General features: G+C 38.5%; 1 protein-coding gene across 1 annotated transcript in view; it reads left to right on the top strand.

Annotated features, from left to right (window-relative positions):
• LOC126416619 (ATP-binding cassette sub-family G member 1-like) overlaps positions 1 to 20,269 on the top strand; it is a 345,855-nt gene extending 325,586 nt beyond the window's left edge. The window contains exons 9-11 of the mRNA XM_050084375.1: positions 14,785 to 14,885; positions 17,285 to 17,440; positions 17,842 to 20,269. Coding sequence (XP_049940332.1) covers positions 14,785 to 14,885; positions 17,285 to 17,440; positions 17,842 to 18,198 — 614 coding nt within the window. The 3' untranslated portion in view covers positions 18,199 to 20,269. The remainder of the gene's footprint in view (positions 1 to 14,784; positions 14,886 to 17,284; positions 17,441 to 17,841) is intronic.
• The last annotated feature ends 581 nt before the right edge of the window (positions 20,270 to 20,850 follow it).

The raw sequence follows: 20,850 nt of genomic DNA, 5'->3' as shown, positions 1-20,850 counted from the left end.
GTAATTTACTGTAAACAGGTATCAGTAAAGATGTTGATAACTACTTTCTTTGAAAAACACTGAAGTAATGAAGCAGATCTTAAGCTACCAATCAGAGTGTCACTGATGATCTAGAAGGTATTGACTGGGGTATGGAGCCATGTCAGCTCCAGTGCCGTGGCCAGATGCATTAAGTTTCTCAGTTGAGGATCCTTGGCATGAATAACACATCTCAATGTTGTCACACAGATTCTTGATTAGGTTTAAATCTGGGGAGTTTGGTGGCCAGGGAGTATGGTAAACTCATCCTAGTGCTCTTTGAACCATGCACATGAACCATGCACATGCATTGTGAGCTGTGCAACATGTTGAATTGTCCTACTGGTAAATGCCATCATACTGAGGAAAAACAAACTGCATGTAGGGGTAGACATGGTCCTCAAAGAGACATATGTACTTGTGTTGATCCATTGTGCCTTTCATAATGATGAGATCTCACAAGGAATCCCACAAAACATTTCCCAGACTATAATGCTCCCTCCTCCAGCCTGGACCTTTCTCACAGTTGTTGAAGGGTGTTTACTTTCAAATGTTTCATGCCATACACACCAAGGGCCATCTGTCCAATGGAGCAGAAAATGAAATTCATCTGAAAATACCACCTGCCACCACATAGTTGATGTCTAGATGCAGTATTGGTGTGCAAATTACAGCCTTTATCACCAGTGAACAGCAGTCAGCATGGGTGTATGAACCAGAAGCCTGCTTTGGAGGCCCATGCACAGCAACATGCCTTGAATGGTCATTGAAGAGACACAATGGTAGATCCTTGGTTCATCTGCATGGTCAGTTGCTCAATAGTTGCACATCTGTTTGCCTGTACACATCTCCGCAGCTGTCATTCAGCCCTGTCATCTATGGTCTGTGGCGCACCATAGTTGCTTTGGCACAGGTTTGGATAGCACCATTTTGCCATGCATGATATACTTTAACAATGCCATCATGCAAACAGTTTACAAACTTAGGGATTTTTGAAATGCTTCCACCCTTTGAAAGCCAGTGATCATGTTCTTTTGGATATCCCATGAATTACTCCATTTCTGCATTACAACAATGACTGCACTGTTTCCAAGCGCCTACTGGCACTGAGCTGTGTGACCTGTTGAATTGTCCTGTGGATTGTTATTGCTAGCTGACATTGAATGTAGGTTGATGGTCACATTATTGTGACTGGACCATTTATGACTGAGTAGGCAGCAGCTCATTTCAAAGTAGCAGCTTTCTTTCTGATGTATTTTTATTAATTTTGACTAACATAAGCATGAATGGCATTAAGGAGGTTAGTAACAGTTTATTAATGTTTAACAGAAAACACTTATCTAATGTTCTGCAAATATGTGTGTATTACCTTCTTACCTGTGTGACTTTCTAAACTCTACATTAAGATGTTCCACAGAATGCTTCACTCAATGTTTACCATCACAGTTCAAGAACGACATGGTCTTCACACTGGTCAAATTAGCATTCTCATAAATGTTCCTGATGTCATTGTCCCTGTTATTTCATAATCTTTTTTTTTTTTTTTTTTTTTTTTTTTCATATATCTTTCTTCACAGAACTCAAATCACAGGAGACATCACTGAACCCTGGACTTTGATGGGAAACCCTAGTTACCTGGTAATTACTTACCACAGGGTTCATTAAAGGTTCTGAGATTGTCATCCCATGACTACTATTCAACTACAAGACCATAATCTCTTCTCAAAATCTTCCTTCGTACACTTAGCATACACCTTACGCCCCATACTATCAACCTGTTTCTGAACTTCTGGGGTTGTCTGAAAGCAACCAGGCTGAATGTATCAAACTTAATATTGGCTCTGGATCATTTTGCTGATTTGGAAGGCATGGCTGCAATCCAGTCCTCTGGTCTGGCCAAGATTACTACAGCAGACTGCATCTCATAAAACTGCTAATGCATCTTGCAGTATTGCCAAATCAGCTAAAGGTTTCAAGATAAGCTGCACTTTTACCATTAGTCCATAGTGGTAGTGACAATTACTGCATTTCCAGAAGTGACCAGCATCATTTCTGAAGTGAGCTGTACTACAACATCCCTCGGGAAAATAATGCTGATATTTCCCACACTCACTGCCATTCCTAAAGATTCTGCATCAGTTTGCACACTTGTTCATTGTGACTCTGAAGATAGTCAAAAAGTTTCTCTCAAAGAAAGGTTGACACATAAGGCATTTATAAATTTAATTTTTGATAAAATTAATTGAAAATAATAATTATTTAGCAACAGTTGCTTTATGTAATTTAGGTGCAGAAAATTATTCATAAAATATTACATTTACAAAATTTCTAAGAACAATTTATTTGATCTTAAATGTCAACTGGTGAAAATTTTAGAATAGAAGCATACATTTACTGCCACAGAAACTGACATTAGGTTAGTTCAGAACATACATTATATGTAACTAATGTTACTCTTAACCAGTAACTGCACAAATTTACTGATAGCTTTGTAAAAATAGATAATAAAACTTATCTTTGTAGAATAACGTTGTTGGGCTGTGTTTTCTCACTATAGCAAGTATTATCTGCAAGATATGGAAATGCTACTATTTCAGTAGATGTTAATCACTGTAAATCAATTTATGTAAGTTTGAAATTGTGGACAGTAGTATCATAACTATTGATTTAGCTAATCTGAGGAGCAATCTATCCACATGTTATGTTTCTCACTCACATGTTAGTTTCCTACCAGTAATAAACAAAGAAACCCTCTGTTTTCCATTATGAAGATAAGGCTTCATCCATTCAATAACAATGCCTTTAATGCTGTAACACTTCCAAATAGAAATTTGTGGCCAAGGCTTTGGCAACGTCTCAAAATGTACAACACGTAATTCATGTTGGTAATATAATTTCCTGAAACACTACACTAACATTTCATTTCCATTTTTGTATTGTCTATAGGACATTATTTGTGCAGTCACTAAATTATAATTTGAGAAATACTCAGTAGACTTATTTTTGAAACACAAAGAAAATGAAATAGTATCTAACTTTTCCTAGAGAATCAAAGCTGAATTGGACTGTTGCCCAGTCTGCTTAGTATATCCTCTCCTTCTGTTGATCCTGCAGCAGCAAATTTGATGTCTTCTTTTCCTAGCGAGGCACCAAAGGACATAACTGCATGCCATGTTTATGTCTCAGCTGCAACCAAATTGGGCAGTTGGTGTGATGAAATCTGATTTCATATGAGCAGTTTGCAGCTGATTGGAAAGGCTACGGCATAAGTTACTTGCCATGATATGTTGCGGCGTATACAAACAATCAGACAGTCACCTGAGAGATGATGACAGCAGTATTGTAAGCAGAACAGTACTCACTTCTTTAGGGGAAACTGAATACATTAACGCAGAAGCATAATGTGTCCTTTGAGTCATTATGTGATAGGATCCAAATGATCAAAGTCCAGTCATGTGAGCTAATGTAGAATAAATATAACAAAGAGATAGAGGGGTTGGCCAGTACTTACCTCAGCTCAGTACAGCCGATAGATACACATAAAACACATCAAACAGAACCGAAAATTTATGTTCCTAGCTTTCGGAACAAATGTTCCTTCATCGGGGAGGAGAGAGGGGAAAGAAAGGGGAGAAGGGAAAGGAGACTCAGTTACTCACAACCCAGGTTATGAAGCAACAGGGAAAGGAAAATAGGGAGGGTAGCAAGGATGGAGGCATGGTTGTCAGAGGGAAGCCAAAGATATTCTACTGTAAGTACTGTGCCAGCTTCAAACCAAAGAGTATGCATACAGAAGTAAAGAGGTATATAGTATAAAGATAAACACAACTATGTAGGATGAAAAGATGCGTGAATGGCTAAAGAGGAAAGGGGAAAGAGGAGAAGACTGAAGAGTAAATGGGATTGAGGTTGTTTAATGTAGGTTCAGTCCAGGGGGATGGCGGGATGAAAGGATGTGTTGGAGTGCAAGTTCCCATCTCCGCAGTTCAGAGGGACTGGTGTTGGGTGGGAGAAGCCAAATGGCACATACGGTGTAGCAGGTTCCTAGGTCCCTAGAATTATGCTGGAGGGCATGCTCCACTACTGGGTATTGGGCATCTCCTAGGCGGACAGTTCGTCTGTGTCCGTTCATGCGCTCAGCCTGTTTAGTTGTTGTCATGCCGATGTAAAAGGCTGTGCAGTGCAGGCATGTCAGTTGATAAATGACATGTGTAGTTTCACACGTGGCCCTGCCTTGAATTGTGTATGTTTTACCAGTAGCGGGGCTGGAGTAGGTGGTTGTGGGGCGATGCATGGGGCAGGTTTTGCAGCGGGTTCGGTTACAGGGGTAGGAACCGCTGGGTGGAGAAGGTAGTCTGGGAATATTGTAGGGTTTAACAAGGATGTTACGGAGGTTAGGGGGGCGACGAAAGGCAACTCTGGGTGGTGTGGGGAGAATTTTGTCAAGGGATGATCTCATTTCAGGGGTTGACTTGAGAAAGTCATATCCCTGGCGGAGTAATTTGTTGATGTTTTCGAGGCCAGGATAATATTGGGTGACAAGGGGGATGCTTCTGTGTGGTCTGGGGGTAGGAACATTGTTGTTGGATGGGGAGGAATGTATTGCTCGGGAAATCTGATTGTGGACAAGGTCTGCGGGATAGTTGCGGGAGAGGAAAGCATTGGTCAGGTTATTGGTGTAATTGTTGAGGGATTCGTCACTGGAGGAGATACGTTTGCCATGAATACCTAGGCTGTAGGGAAGGGAGTGTTTGATGTGGAAAGGATGGCAGCTATCAAAGTGAAGGTACTGTTGTTTGTTTGTGGGTTTGATATGGACAGAGGTGTGGATGTGAGCTTCAACAAGATGAAGGTCAACATCCAGGAAGGTGGCTTGGGTTTTGGAGAAGGACCAGGTGAAATTCAGATTCGAAAAGGAGTTGAGGTTATGGAGGAAATTAAGGAGTGTTTCTTCACCATGAGTCCAGACCACAAAGATGTCATCTATAAACCTATACTAGGCCAGGGGAAGCAGCTGTTGGGTCTTCAGGAAAGCCTCCTCCATGCAGCCCATAAAGAGGTTGGCATAGGACGGAGCCATCCTGGTTCCCATGGCCGTTCCCCTGATTTGTTTGTTGGTCTGGCCTTCAAAAGTGAAGTAATTATGGGTGAGGATGAAGTTGGTAAGTGTGATAAGTAACGGGGTTTTTGGAAGATCTTCGAGTGGGTGTTGGGAGAGGTAGTGCTCAAGGGCAGAGAGACCATGGGTATGTGGGATGTTTGTGTAAAGGGATGTAGCATCTATGGTGACAAGAAAGGTTTCAGGTGGGAGAGGAGTGGGAATGGATTTGAGGCGTTCTAGGAAGTGGTTTGTGTCTTTGATGTAGGATGGGAGTCTGCGGGTGATAGGTTGGAGGTGCTGGTCTACCAGAGCTGAGATACGTTCGGTTGGGGCTTTGAAGCCTGCTACAATGGGACGGCCAGGATGGTTCTCTTTGTGGATTTTGGGTAATAGGTAGAAGGTAGGGGTACGTGGCTCAGGTGGAGTGAGTAAGTCTATGGAAGCCATTGTGAGGCCTTGTGAGGGACCTTAGATTTTTAGGATTTTTTGCAGCTCAGTCTCGATGGAGGGAATGGGATCCTGGGTAACAGCTTTGTAGGTTGAGGTGTCGGAGAGTTGACGCAGTCCTTCTGCCACATAATCCACACGGTCAAGTACGACAGTTGTGGAGCCTTTATCTGCCGGGAGGATGACAATAGAGCGGTCTATTTTCAGCTCCTTAATGGCACGGGATTCAGTTGGGATGATATTGGGGGTTGTCGGGATGTTCTTCAAGAAGGACTGGGAGGCAACACTGGATGTGAGGAATTCCTGAAATGTCTGCAAGGGATGGTTTTGGGGGAGGGGAGGAGGATCCCTTTGAGAAGGCAGTCGGAACTGTTCTAGACAGGGTTCAACACTGGGTCTAGTATTTGGGGGCTGTGTTTGGGTAGTGAAGTGATATTTCCAGTTGAGGTTCCGGGTGAATGAGAGGAGATCTTTAACCAGGGCAGTGTGGTTGAATTAAGGCGTGGGGCTAAAGGTTAAGCCTTTTGATAGAACAGATGTCTCTGGAGGAGAGAGGGATCTGGATGAGAGGTTTAGGACTGAATTGGGACTGGTGATATGTGGCATTTGACTGTGGTTATAGTTGAGATTTGGTCTGTGTGGGGTATGTGCTGGGATGGGGAGATTGAGTAGGGTGGCTAGGCTAGGTTTGTTGGCTATGAGGGGGGTTTGTTGAAGGTTCTGTTGTGGTTGGTGTTTGTGAGGGATAGGGAGAGGGACCCCACTTCTTAGGTGTTGCACTAGCACTGTGGATAGTTTTTTCAGGTGGTGTGTGGCATGGAACTCAAGTTTGCAGCTGGCTTCTAGGATGATGTTCCTGAGTGTGTTGGGTTTGAGAGGTGGAGGACTTTGAAGAGAGATAGGAGCTGTTGGGAGTGGTGGTTACATGAAGTAGTGTAGAGATTCAGGACAAGTTGGGTAAGGGCTAAGGATTGACGGTTCTGGAAGTCCAGGAGAGACTGGTGGAAGGAGGAATTGCACCCGGAGATGGGAACTTTTAAGGTAAGCCCTTTAGGGGTAATTCCAAAGGTTAAGCAGGACCGGAGGAAAAGTATGTGGGATTGCACTTTGGCTACGGTGAATGCATGTTTCCAGAATGAATGTAAATAATGTGGTACAGGATTAGGGTATATAGTGGGTAACTGGTGGGTAGGGAAATTAAATAACTAAAGTTGAAATAGTAATCATAAGAAGGAATAAAACGCGGAGGGAAGGCCGAGAAGGAAAGAAGTTGTGTTGGTAACGTTCAATACCAAAGGAAGACCACTAAATAAGAAAAATACGGAAAAGCACCATACTCGCATATTAGTAGGTTGGTAGTAATGCTCTATTCTCTAGACACTCATTGCATTTCGCTTATCAAACAATGGAGGTGATGTGAGAGGAGCAGTATGGTGCAATAAAATCCTGTGTTTGTTTAAACTATACAGTGACTGAAACTTACAAAATCTGCAGCAAACATATGGTGAAGATGCACTACCTCATGCAAAAGTGTTTAGGTGGTTCAAAGACTTCAAATGCGGCCAACTTGTCTGTGTTAAGCCAAGGTGGGACTGGTGTTTCGGCTTCTGATGTGACTGAAGTTAATGTCAATGTAACTGCTGTGATTATTTGTGAGGACTGGCAGATAACATTACTTAATCTCAGTGAGATGTTGAAAATTTCATATGCAAGTGTCTTTATGATTTTGTTGATCATCTCCATATGTCCCATGTTTGTGCTCGTTGGGTGTTGTGTGTGTTGACTCCAAACAAAAGGCTTTGCAAATGGAGACAACTAATGAGGTGCTGTGTCCCTTTGGTGATTGAGGGGATGCATTTCTGGAATTGGTGATGAATCATGGGCACATCATTATGATCCTGACAGAAAACAAGTGAACACAGTGTGGAAATCGCCAGGTTCTCTGACACTAAAAAAAGGCAAAAGTTGTTCCATCTGCAGGAAAAGTGATGCATTTTCTGATTCTCATGGAATGATTTAGCAGCATACAGTTTTCCCTTGCACTACTGTTACAGCAGTAGACTACATGTCAGTATTAGCTAACCTGAAGAAGCACATTGCTGGAAAAGGACCAGAACTTTCTCGGAATGGATGGTGACTTCATTATGACAGTGTGCGGCTTCATGTCACAAATCAAGTCACACAGTTTCTGGAACAGTTCAACATTACGTATGTATGGCATCCATCCCTGATCTTGCTCCTAGTGATTATTTTTTTCATCACTAAAAGCAAAACTTTCAGACATTTGATTCAAGAACTCTGAAGCAGTACTCAAGAAAAGTGAGGCGATTCTCAAGGTCCTGATAAGGAATGGGCTGTACCATGTGTTCAAGGACTGGTAGAGATGCTATAAAAAGTGCATTCAAGTAGGAGAGAAGTACAGTAATAAACATCTGTGAAAAAATGAGTCTAGTCTTTCTAGGGGTGTAGTGACTGCCATGTGATTGCTTCAGTAATAAAAGCCACAGGTGTGGACGTTAGGGCCATGTCAAACAGCATTATCATAGCCAAAATGCTACAATTGTAGACAAGTGGGTCACAAAACATGGGAGTGTGGGAGTGTTTAACGGCTAAATCAGTATCAGCAAAAGCATTCATTAAATGTCAACAGGAACATATCAGCCAAAGGAAAATGTTCTTGATAAAGTGTAGTTCTGCATGAGTAGATGCAGAGACAGAATGCTGCTTGTGTAGTTTCATTGGTGGCAAGAAACATAGGTTTGTAGTAGATACAGGGGAACATGTAATGGTCATTGCATTAGATCTCTTGGGTAGAAAGAGACAATGGTCTCTGTGTTACAGGTTACATGGAGTTACTAATAATGATATAAGTTCATTGGAGGCCCCACTTCCCAAATTTAGCATTAGTACTGAGACATTTTTTTGAGCATTGGAGGTTTTTTCACAGGTTGGTAGAGGGTATTCTGCAATTGTTGGGCTTGATTTCCTTATTAAACGTCATACTGAAATAGACCTTTCATGGCATACAGTTGAGCTTGAAGGGATTTTACTTTTTTTTTTTTTTTTTTCAATTATAGTTCCTGGTGGGCACCTGTTGTGATTCTGAAAAAAATGATGGATGCCACCAAAAAATGCCATTTTTGTTGCAACCGTAGATACCTGAATGATAGAACCACCACCATTGCCTATCCATTACCTAACACCATGGAGATGCTTCCTAACTCAGGCAGATGCAAATACTTTTCTACAACTGATTTGTTTGGTGGTTACCACAGGCTGGAGATAGTGCAAGACAACAGAAGTAAAATAACTTTTACAGTCCCATGGGGGCTTTTTGAATATCACACGAAGCTATTCGGGCTTAAAATTGCACCAGTCACATTCCAAAGTTGCTAAATGTATGGCCTAAAATCTGGAAAATGCATGTCTCAATGATACAGTTTTCTTGGAAGATGTGAATGAACATGTAAAATGGTTGGAGGTGTATTTAATAGACTAAGGGCAGTACATCTTATGCTAAGTATTGAAAAAGGTAGTTTTGCAACAAATCAGGTCAAGTACCTGGGACATGTTATTAGTGAAGAGGGTGTATGAACTGATACTTGTTTAGTGTCAGCAGCCCTTCAAAAAGTGAAATGGTTACAATATTTTCTGGGTTGTGGAGCTATTACCATAAATTTGTTAAAAACTTTGTGTGAATTGACCAGCCATTATTATCTACTGAACAAAGAGTTAAATATGAGTAGCTCCTGGAATGTGAGTGTGCCCTTCTGGCATTAAAAAAAGCGTTAACCAAAGATGCGGTACTAGTGTTTCTTGATTTTGACAAAGAATTCATGCTTCCCTGTGATGCTAGCAATAGTGCTCTTAGTTGCATTCTCAGTCAGAATGTAGATGGCAAAGAGCATACTATAGCATAAGCATCTTGACAGCTAAACAGAGTGTTAACACAATTGCTCCACCACAGAGAAGGAATTGTTGTCAGTGATTATGGAACTACTTACTTTTGATGTTACGCATACAGACAAAAAGATGATGATTCATTATGTTAACAGCCAACATACAGCCTGGGACACTTATCTTGAGTTTGTGGTCGGCATGTACAATTCTAGGGTCCATACTGGAACTGGTCTCTCACCTTACAAGATTGTCTACTAAAGTAATATGCCATCTCGCTTTGACCTGTCACATTGAGTCAGTGAAAGAATTTTCAAAAAGTGTATGCTAAAGAAAAAGCTTGATAAAGAGGGTCAGTGTGTAAAAAGTGATTTTCTTTTTTATATAGTAACTAAAACATTTACTAAAACTATAAACTTTCAGAACATATGTACTTTACTTTACTTTACTTTACACGTGGCTAAGGCCTTATTGACCATACACCTGCTCTACGAGCCTCTTCCAATTATTTCTATCCAGGGAAATTGTTGTCCAATCAGAGTTGATGCCCATCCTAGCTGCATCTTCCCGGATATTCTCCATCCACCTAATTCGAGGTCTTCCTCTTCTTCGCTTTCCTTCTAATTTCTTAGTGGATGCTATTTTGGGTAGTCTGTTCTCCGGCATCCTTGCTACATGACCAGCCCAGTTCAGTCTTCTCTTCTTTAACATTTCCACAATGGTACTATGTTTGTACAGCTCCCGTAGTTCTTCATTTTTCCTTATCCTCCACTCCATGACATTTTCATCGAAGATTGGTCCAAATATTTTTCTTAGTATTTTTCTTTCAAATATCAACAGTTTTTCTTCATCTTTTTTCCTGAATGTAATAGCTTCACATCCATATAATGCTACTGGTACAATAGTTGACTGATAAAAACGGATTTTGAATTCAGTACTAAGTGATCTCATCCTTAAAATTTTGATACAGCTGTAAAAAGTTCTATTAGCTGCTGCTAGACGGGCATCTATTTCTATTTCTGCTCTATTGTCTCTGCTAAAAAGACTCCCTAAGTACTTGAAGTGGTCAACTGCCTTGAAAGTGAGACCATTTACGGTCAGTGGTGTATTCTTTTGGAACAGATGTAGCCTTGATTTATTCCTGTTAACATATATTTTATAGAGGCACAACAGATGATAAAAGAAGTCTTCATCTACATCTACACTCTGCAAACCACTATGAAGTGTAGGGCAGTGTTTTTTCCTAATCCATTTGTGTGTGGAGAGTGAGAAGAGTGACTGTTTAAATGCCTCCATGTGTGCTGTAATTAATATAATCTTGTCTTCATGATTTTATATGAGTGATAAATAGTAGGTTGTACTATATTCCTAGAGGAATCATTTTAAGCAGGTCCTTGTGAAACTGTAAATAGGATTTCTCAGGATAGTTTATGTCTTTCTTCCAGAATTCACCAGTTCAGTTTCTGCAGCATCTCTGTGATATACTCTCCCATGGATCAAACAAACCTGTGAAAATTCATGCTGCACTTCTCTGTATAGTTCAGGACTTCCTGTTTTATTTGGTGTGGGTCCGGCACACTTGAGCAATATTCTAGGATGGTTCACACAAGTGATTTGTAAGCAACCTCCTTTGTAGACTCTTGCATTTCCCCAGTATTCTACCAATAAACCAAAATCTATCACCTGCTTCACCCACAACTGAGACTATGTGATCATTTCATTTCATGTCCCTAAAAAGTATTACACCCAGATATTTGTATGAGCTGACTGATTACAACTGTGGCTCATTGATGCTGTATTCACAGGATACTGTGTTTTTTCAGTTTGTGAAGTGCGAGATTTTATATTTTTGAACAATCAAAGCAAGTTGCCAAACTTGGAACCACTTTGAAATCTTATCAAGGTCTGACTGAATATTTATGCAGTTTTTTTTTTTTTTCAGAAAGTACTTCATTACAGATAACTGCAGCATCTGTAAAAAGTCTGAGATTACTAGGTCCACAGGGTCATTAATATACAACATAAACAGCAAGAATTCCAACACAGTTTGCTGGCACACATATGTCGTTAGTACATCTGTTGATGACTCTCCATTCAAGATAAAATTCTTTCACCTGCCTACCAGAAAATTGTCAGTTCAATCACAAATTTTGGTTGATACTCCATATGTCCATAATTTTGATAATAAGCATATATGTGGTACTTAGTCAATGGTTTTTAGATATCAAGAAATAGTGCATCTACCTGACTGCCTTGATCGAAAGTTTTCAGCATGTAATGTGAGCGAAGTATGAGTTAGGTTTCACATGACCAATGGTTTCAGAATCATTGCTGGTTGGCATGGAGGAAGACATTCTGTTCATGTCTCATTATGCTTAAACTCAAAACAAGTTCTAAGAGTCTACAGGAAATCAGTGTCAAGGATATTGGGCAGCAATTTTGTGGACTACTTTTTCTAACCTTCTTGTAAATGCTTGTGATCTGTACTGTTTTCCACTGAATAGGCACAGTTTTTTGTTTGAGGGCTCTGCAGTAGATTAAAGATAAAAAAGGGACCAAATCAGTCACAAGTTCAATATAGAATCTGATATGATTCCATTGGGGCCTGGAGCTTTGTTCAGTTTTAATGATTTCAGCTATTTCTTGACAGCACTGACTCTAACACTTACATACTCATCTTTTCAGCGCTACAAGGATTAAGTTGGGGCAATTCTCCTGGGTTTCCTTTCTAAAGGAACATTTGAAAATTGTGTTAAGTGTTTCTGCTCTTGCTTTCTTATCCCCAATTTCAGTTTCTGTCTCATCCATGAGCGACTGGACACTAACTTTGGTGCCAGTAACACCTTATACATATGACCAGAATTTCTTTGGGTTTTGTGAAAGATCGTTCAACAAAATTCTGCTATGGTAGTTATTGAAGGCTCACACATTGCTATCTTGACTGTCAAATGTGTTTCACTTAGTATCTCTCTATCTGTAACCGTATTCTTCATTTTACACCTATCGTGCAGTAGTCTCCGTTTCTTCAGAAGTATCTTTACAATGACTGCATACCATGGAAGGTTCCTCTCATTATGGGCTCTTCTACTGGGTACATATCTATCCAGTGCATGGTCAGCTATTCTTTTAAGCTTGAGCCATAGCTTCTCTACATACTCCTGTCCTGGGGTAAAAGTTTCGAGTTCCTCACTGAGATATGACACTACTGCTTTTTTTATGTAATTTACAAGACATTTATATCTTTATATTTGTTTTAGCTGTCCTTTCTACTTTGTTAATTATTGTTGCTACAAATGCCTCATGGTCATTGATATTAGTTTTGATGTGGACATCCTGAAAGAGCTCAGGTCTATTTGTTGCCATTAGATTTCCACCATGAGTGGGATTCTGAACTATCTGTTCTAAATAGTTTTCAGAGAAGGCGTTTAGTAATGTTACAGAATGTCCTGTCATGTCCACCACTGCCGATTACAGTATGATTGTGGAACTTATGTAAAAAAAAACTGAGATTTTCTCTAGTAGTTTTGATAACTTCACAAGTTGAGACTGGTAATCGATAGAAGGATCCAGTTACCATTTTATGCCCACCCCTGACATGGAGTCTTGCCCTAACAATCTTCACTGGATCTGAGTGTCTTGTCTACTGCACAAATACACCACACCCATTTCCCATTATCCTATCCTTTCAGTGTACACTTACATTTTCTGCAAAAACTTCATTGCTATCAGCTTCAGGTTTTAACCAGCTTTCTGCATGTTGTATTATGTGACCCTTTCCTGCTTTTCAGCAGAGCTTCAAACTCTGGCACTGAGCTGCAAATGCTTTGGCAGTTAACTACTAGGATTTTAATACTTTCACCTGCAGGCTGGGTTAGGGACATTCTTTTGGATCTTACGTGAATATTTCCGGATCTCCTACAGCTCTTGTTACCTGAGCAGGATGGAGAGTTGCCTAACTTAAAAACTGTTGTGTACACTCTACACACAGTCAGCTACATGGGTAGCAGTTTCTGCTGTGTAGTGCACAACTGACCCATTTAGAGGGACCTTACAGTACTAAGTCCTATTATGCATGTCCAGGACGTTGCAGCCTAGCTTGTCACAGAACATTCACAGTCTCTGGTTCAACCCTTCTAGTTGACTCAGAACCAGGAGGCCATGATTGATTCAGGTGACAATACTGCAAATCATGAGCTTTGTTGAAACTCCATGTACAAGGCTTGTCTTCTCAACCTTCTCTGCCAGTTACTGGGATGATCCAAGTATGACCTCAGAGCCCAGATTACAGGCATTGATTGTTCAAATGTGCACCAAAGTCTGCAGTTGGTTGCACCCTATTCTCTCAATGACTGTCAGAATAGTCTCTTCCATATGTTTCCAGGTGCTCGTAGTGAATGCAACTGGTGTTCCTTCCTATTCCTTGCTGCCATTTCCCTAATGACTACCATTATTCCCACATGTTTGAACTGCTGATGATTAACATATTTGTACCTTTTTGTGCTTGCCTCCTGTTGAAACAGGATAAAGCAGGTTTCCCCAAAACAGGCAAAGTGAGTCCAGATGGCTTAGTTTCAGGTTCAGTGAAAGACAGCATCTCGAACTTGTTGTTTAGGGTAATCGGTATAACACCTTGAGTTCTCCCTAGTTCCCATGTACTGTGTACAGGACACTGTGCACAGTCAAGTGGACAAGTAATGACAGATCCCTCACTTCCTGCAGAGGAGACATGATCTACAGACAAGGATAGTACTTGGGAACCTTTGGTACCTCTGGTGTATGACTCTTGACAACTCTCCCAGCACACCAGTTCACAGCAGTTGCCAGTCATTTGACAGTAGCCAGGGTAATCTTCAGCTGCCTATGAACATCAACTAACCTATCCCATGTTCAAGAACAAATTCACAGTAGTGCTGAACTGTGGCTTCTGCACTGTTTTACAGGACAGTGAACAAATAATTTTAAACTAAGCTTGCTGCTTATCTTTTAATCTGGTGAGCTATAAATATTACTAATTTCCTTTAAGAACAGGAGCAGTTTGTACACACACTGAGATTTCCATTAAGGCAACAGGTAAACGTATGATCAAAATTAACACAAAGTCATTTAGTATTTAGCTCAGTCCTACCCACAAAACTGCTTCACAAGGGAAGGCTTTGCAGATACCCCCACTTGATTCGCTGTAACATCAACCAAACCATTATTTGAATCAAATTACGGAAGTTCTGTATTTTTTCCATTCTCATAGCAAATTTGTACAGTTGATTGTAATTATATTTAGTGCATATATGATTTACTAAAATATGTTTTTCTGTTATCAACAGTTCCTTTGGAGCTACCTGTTGTTGCCAGAGAACATTTCAATCGTTGGTACTCTTTAGGATCATACTATGCAGCTGTCACTTTAGCAGACATTCCAACACAGGTTAGTGTGAATAAGCAAAGACTACAAGTAAAATTCATATGAATTACACTTAAGACAAATCAGTGTTATAAAATTTCTGAGTCCTTCACAGCCAGTTATGAATATGTTTTGTTGTTGTGCCTCTCTCAAGATCTTCAGCTCACAGTAATTTAATGATTTTTCGGATTTTTCACTAGCATGAATGGCTAGTATTATCAAATATTCACCTTCCATTGCTGGTGGCAGACAGGAGTTGAGCCAGTAGCCAATGGTTACTTAATTGCCATGCTAATATCTGATAGTTTCTACCTGGTTATTGCCACTGTAGATTTCCCTGTTGCTTGCAATGGTTATTCGCTACAATAGGTGAATCTAGACTCAGTTTGTCTTGAGGATTTCAACTAGCTTTTTGTAACTATTGTCATGTGCATGGATTTTGATAGCTTCTCTAAACAAATGGATGTGGTAGTTATTATCCACTGTGAGATCCTGTATGTTGACTAATTTTGGTATGTGGTTTGTCTCACATAGTGTGTACTCCTCCACTGATGATTTCTCCACCTGTTCCAACTTGAAATAGTGTTATGCTCTGTGATACTGGTGTAGACAGATTTTCTAGTCATTACAACACAAATGTATTCACATGTGCACATAATAAATGTATATGGTATACACTTGCAGTAACTGAAGTATACTGCATAATGTATACATGTGGAAAATTTTACGTTGGAATGACTGAATGGTCAAGCAATACCAGGATCATTTTACATAAATTTCATTGCAGGTTGAGACAGACAGAGAAATCAGCCACAGTGCAACATGAGCTGTGTGAGATCATCAATGTAATAAAATTCACTGACATACAGGATCTCACAGTGAATAAGAACTAACATGCCTGTTTGTTTAGGAAATCCACAAAAATTCACAAGCTTGATGATAGTTTCATCAAGAAATAGGAAAGACTCAAGCTCAATCACACCTAGATTTGCCTGCTGCAGCAAAATTCCATTGGAAGAAACAAGGGGAAAACTACAGCAGTGATGACCAGTGGAAGACATTAAGACACTTGTAAGGGAAGTACATACTTCTACTAGCCACAAGCTCAACTCTAGTCTGCCATGAGAACTACTGAGTGATTCTTGATAATGGAAGTCACCTGTGATAGCAAAACACCAGAAAAAACCATAAATGACCGTTGGCCAAATATCCCAAGGTGAGTGCCATCAGAAATGTGTCAATAAACTTAACAGAATGGCTGTATTCAGGGAAAACTACAAAGTGAGATATTTCTGAAGTAAGTATCTTTGAATATGATACTAAATGTATATATGAGTCAGGTGACACATTATATAATATATTATGTATCTTTTTGAGGGGGACTGGGTTCCAGTTCTGAAAGAGGCAATCGTAAGTGGTGAAGCTGAAAGTGTTTGAAAGGTAAATTGTGAGAATGATTTTTGGAAGAATATTAGATGAACTAATAAATACAAAAGTACATGATTCATATGGAGATTGAGACATTGTGTACAGAACACCTTCAAGGGTGAAGACCTCTTGAGAGAGCTAGATTATGTTTCTGTGACATCAGAGAAAAATTAAAATCCTTCATACGAGAAACTGGCAAAGTAAAAGGAAAGGCAGCAAAGTGTGTGAAATCACCAATGAAGATCTTTCATATTCCAGAAACAAAACAATCTTCCTCAGCATGTGTTGTTAGGAGAAGTCACCAACAAATTTTGCTTGCAAGTAGCTCACACATCTCAGGGCCCCCTAAGTGCAGCAACACATAACTTATTGCACCATAAAAGCAATATTTTGAAGGTGTTTCAGAATTCTCTACTTATTAATCCTATGATTTTGTGAAATGCAGTTGTACTGCTACCCGTACTGTGAGAAATGTTGATTTTTTTTTGTCGTACAGTGAGTTTAATCAAAAGCATTCTTCAATTTAAGATTGTGTGCACCTGCCTGGCTTGAAATGACATTTACCTAAGAATAAAGAAACAAAACTGTAAATTATTTATTGCTTTTTAGCCGTATGAAAACAGCCAGTGTGGAGTAATGCCATCCCAATAACAGTAGTTCGATTTGAAAGCCAAAAGTAAATCATAAAATGAATAAATTTAACTTTTATGTTTTCCCTTTACATATGTATGTAAGTAGTATAATGGGAATTGTACTATTGTCATTTTATCTGTAAACTAAGTAGATTAAACTAATAATTATAAGACATTACTGCTGATATACTTAACTACTAGCAAATACTTCACTTATTGACACATATTTGTTAAAAAATATGATAAAAGATTACTTATGAATGATGCAACTATTAATTCTGATGTAGTGAATCTTTATTACAGATAAACAATAATTCCTTAAAATTTTACTTATTTAACTATATGTTTTATTGTGTTTTACAGATCATGTGCACATTTGCATATGTCATAGTGGCCTACTTCATGACTTCACAGCCCTATGAGTTTCACAGATTCACTTTATTCCTCATAATGTGCATTCTTGTTGGTCTAGTATCCCAAAGTATTGGCCTCATATTTGGAATTTCTATGACAGTTCAGGTAAGAGTTAAAGTAAATGAAAAAATATGTTAGAAAAATATTCGTTAAAATATGATGATCATTTATTGAAACAGTGTAATACTAATTATTAAAGTTTAATTTATCTCAGTGTAATCTGAGAATTATATATGCAGGGGCACTACTTTAGTGATATTTTACCTTTCTTACAGTGGAAATTCATTTCACTCTAATCATTTAATTATTTCACATTTTGATACGCACCAGCTTTTAAAAAGAAATTACAAGAATCTCTGGACTTTTGGCCCTTACTCAAATAAAGTGTTTCCTTAGAAGAAACGTTTAGATTATTTGCTAGTTCAATGAGAATATAAATTTGAATGTAAGATATCTGTCGCAAAGTAAGCTAAGATAGTGATGAGCTTCTTCTTGTTTCTTTGCAGAATAGCATGGTATTTGGCCCTCTTGCAATCTGCCCATCTCTCATTTTCTCAGGATTTTTTGTGTACATGAAGGATGCCCCATCATATTTTGATTGGCTCTTCCATATGAGTTACATGAAGTACAGTCTAGAGGGACTTATGCTTGCTATGTACGGCTATGATCGTCCTCGTCTGAAGTGCTACAGTGACTATTGTCATTATTCACAACCAAAGAGATTCCTCCAAGAAGTGGACATGGATGGTGGGAGCTACTGGGTGGATGCAGTATTCCTCATATCACTATTCTTCTTTCTCCGACTGATTGGATATTGTGCATTGTTGCTTGAAGTTTACTGCCGTAGGACGTTTTCCAGGTAGCACTTGCAGTGCCTCTGAATGGCAGAGGAATGTCTAAAATGAAGTTATATATACAATTGAAAATCAAAGAGCTCACTGTGAATGTTTCAGACATGAAGTGAAAACTCTTAACAAAATGTGTGACAGTGTTTACAGTGTCATTTATTTAAATATTCTGTGATGTTCCATGTGTCTTAAATGTATATACATGTATTTTTATGCTGATTTTGTCACAATACTGCAGAAGCCACAGACACTTTTAAAACTCTGCAACTATGGCTTCTGCTGTGCCATATTATTTAATAGATGACCTTATGCAATCCAAAACTGAGAGCCATGCAGCGAACTTTTGTATATGCTTACAGATCAATACATTAGAAAACATGTAACAACTTGCCATGCTGTCAACATAAATTACAGATTGTAAATGTCAGCTATGTGAATAACAAAGAAAAGGATGATAGTTGTGTTCAGATAATTTATTAATGTGTGAATGTAATGAACAGTATAAAATTTGATGCATGTGATTTCAACCTATTGTATCAGAAACAACTAATGAGAATTCATATTATCAACATAGTACAAAGAAACTATTTTAAAGCATAAAACGTTTTTGTAATATAGATGATATTACTATGAATGATTGCTGCTGCTGCAAATGTAAATATCTGCCTAGAATCGTACTACATGGTTATTGACATATGCACTACAAAAAAGAATGTATACTTTAAAATTATGGTGGATATGATAATTGTACTGAACTACACATTCCTGTGCACATAAATTTGTTTGTTAGAATCAATTGGTGCCTTTGTTCATATTTGGAGATGAATGAACAAATGCCACGTGACCAAGTATTGCTATTAGTACAACAATAGCTTTTGTATTTTTGTACACTGCTGCTTAACTGAAGATTCTTTTTTGAACTGGGAAAATATCTATCTTAGCAAAATACCTGGTAACTGATTAGAATCTATTTTTTGATATTTCTGTTGTTTTTGTTCTCAAAATTACAGTATACTTTTGCCATGAAATCAGCAAAAATAATATTTGTAGGAAACAGAACCAAAGAACTGTAGTTAATGGAATTACATAAGTATGAATTCTGTTGAAGACATTTGATATAACTGTTTGCATTGAAACTATCAATCAGGGAGATGCTGTCAGTGGTACATCTAGCTGATGCTGTGTTTTGTATCTTCATAAACAAAATTTCATTCTCTGTTAGTTAAAGGGAAAGAGGAAATTAAAATAACATGAAGGAAAGCGAAATGTGATGGGGCAAATATACTTCATTCTGGCAGCAGCACAGGCATGCAATGAAACAGTATGCATGCTGCACTACTAAACATTTTTGCTCTTCCAACATCCACTAAATTCCAAATGCAAAAGCTCAGTATCTTGTTACTTACTCATCAACTGAAAGTAGTGCTGTTAGAGAGATTGAATATGTCAGATCTCCATGGCAGAAATCAGGAATAAAGAGAGTAAAACGTAGATGTTCAATATACAAAGATGTCTTATGACATATGTACAATAATTTGAACCAAAAAGCAATTAACTTCTACTTCACTCCATATTTTTTACAGTAAACGCTGAGTAATTTTCTCCTCTGTTTCTGAAAAACATTCTTGTATTTCCTCTGAAACACTTTGTTATCCTTTCTGGACAATAGTTTAAGTTTCATTTCACTTTTGCCTGTGGCTTCAAGATTTGTCATAATGTCCTTTCATAGAGGTACGTATACCTTTTACATACCGTACCTCTGTTTGACTGAAATTCATTTCTGACAGTTGTTTCCTGAATGGAAGTAGTGGCGTATGTTCCTAATTGATAAACATTTCAAGCATTTCTGTCTCTGACAAGCTAGTACTACTAGTTTCAACTGTCATTTGCAGTGTAAACTTTTGCTTTGCATCTTAAATGTTTACTTTTTTTGCACTCTCTTCCTCTTTGCAGGTATTCTTCTCACTTCATTCCTTTCTTTTGGAATTGGAAAAATATTTGTTCTGAACTTTCAAGATACAGTGTAATATCGAACTGTGATTTTTTTCATTGTCAAGAGTGTCTGCTTTTGACCAACTTTATTCAGATCTTATAAATATGTAAATAAATATTTAATTCCACTGTAAAGCTTTAAATAAATAATTAATTTTCATTAAAATATTATATTGCTGAAACATGTTTCGATTCATTTACATTAATTGTCTCTGATTACCATGACACCAGGTGAGTCAACTATGATGTTCACCCCTGCATTTCTGGAACAATTTCACGTATCGTAATTCCAATTTTACCTAAATGAACTGAAAGAAAGTTCTCACTAAACACTGTGTACGATAACTTGTTATAACTCTCTTAATTATAGTGATATTAGTGTCAACTTCAGTTCTAAAATGTAACCCTTTATTAATTTCTGTTGCTAGTATTGTAGATCTCAAAAGGACAAATTAAACCACATTTCACTCTCTGAAATCAAGTAAATACTTTTGAAGACATTACAATATTTGGAACTTAAGATTAATCTGCTTTTATCATTGATACAGTTGTTGTTTTATGCTATCTTATGTTATCATACGGAATTGTCACATATGGCTGGTAGGGCACTCCAGCTTGACTTGGCTAAGAAAGTCTAATTGGATAGATAGTTAAGGAAAATTCAGTTCAAACTTG

Source organism: Schistocerca serialis, chromosome 8 (genome assembly GCF_023864345.2).
Source record: "Schistocerca serialis cubense isolate TAMUIC-IGC-003099 chromosome 8, iqSchSeri2.2, whole genome shotgun sequence".
NCBI lineage: Eukaryota > Metazoa > Arthropoda > Insecta > Orthoptera > Acrididae > Schistocerca > Schistocerca serialis.
This window is presented reverse-complemented; position numbering and strand designations above follow the sequence as displayed.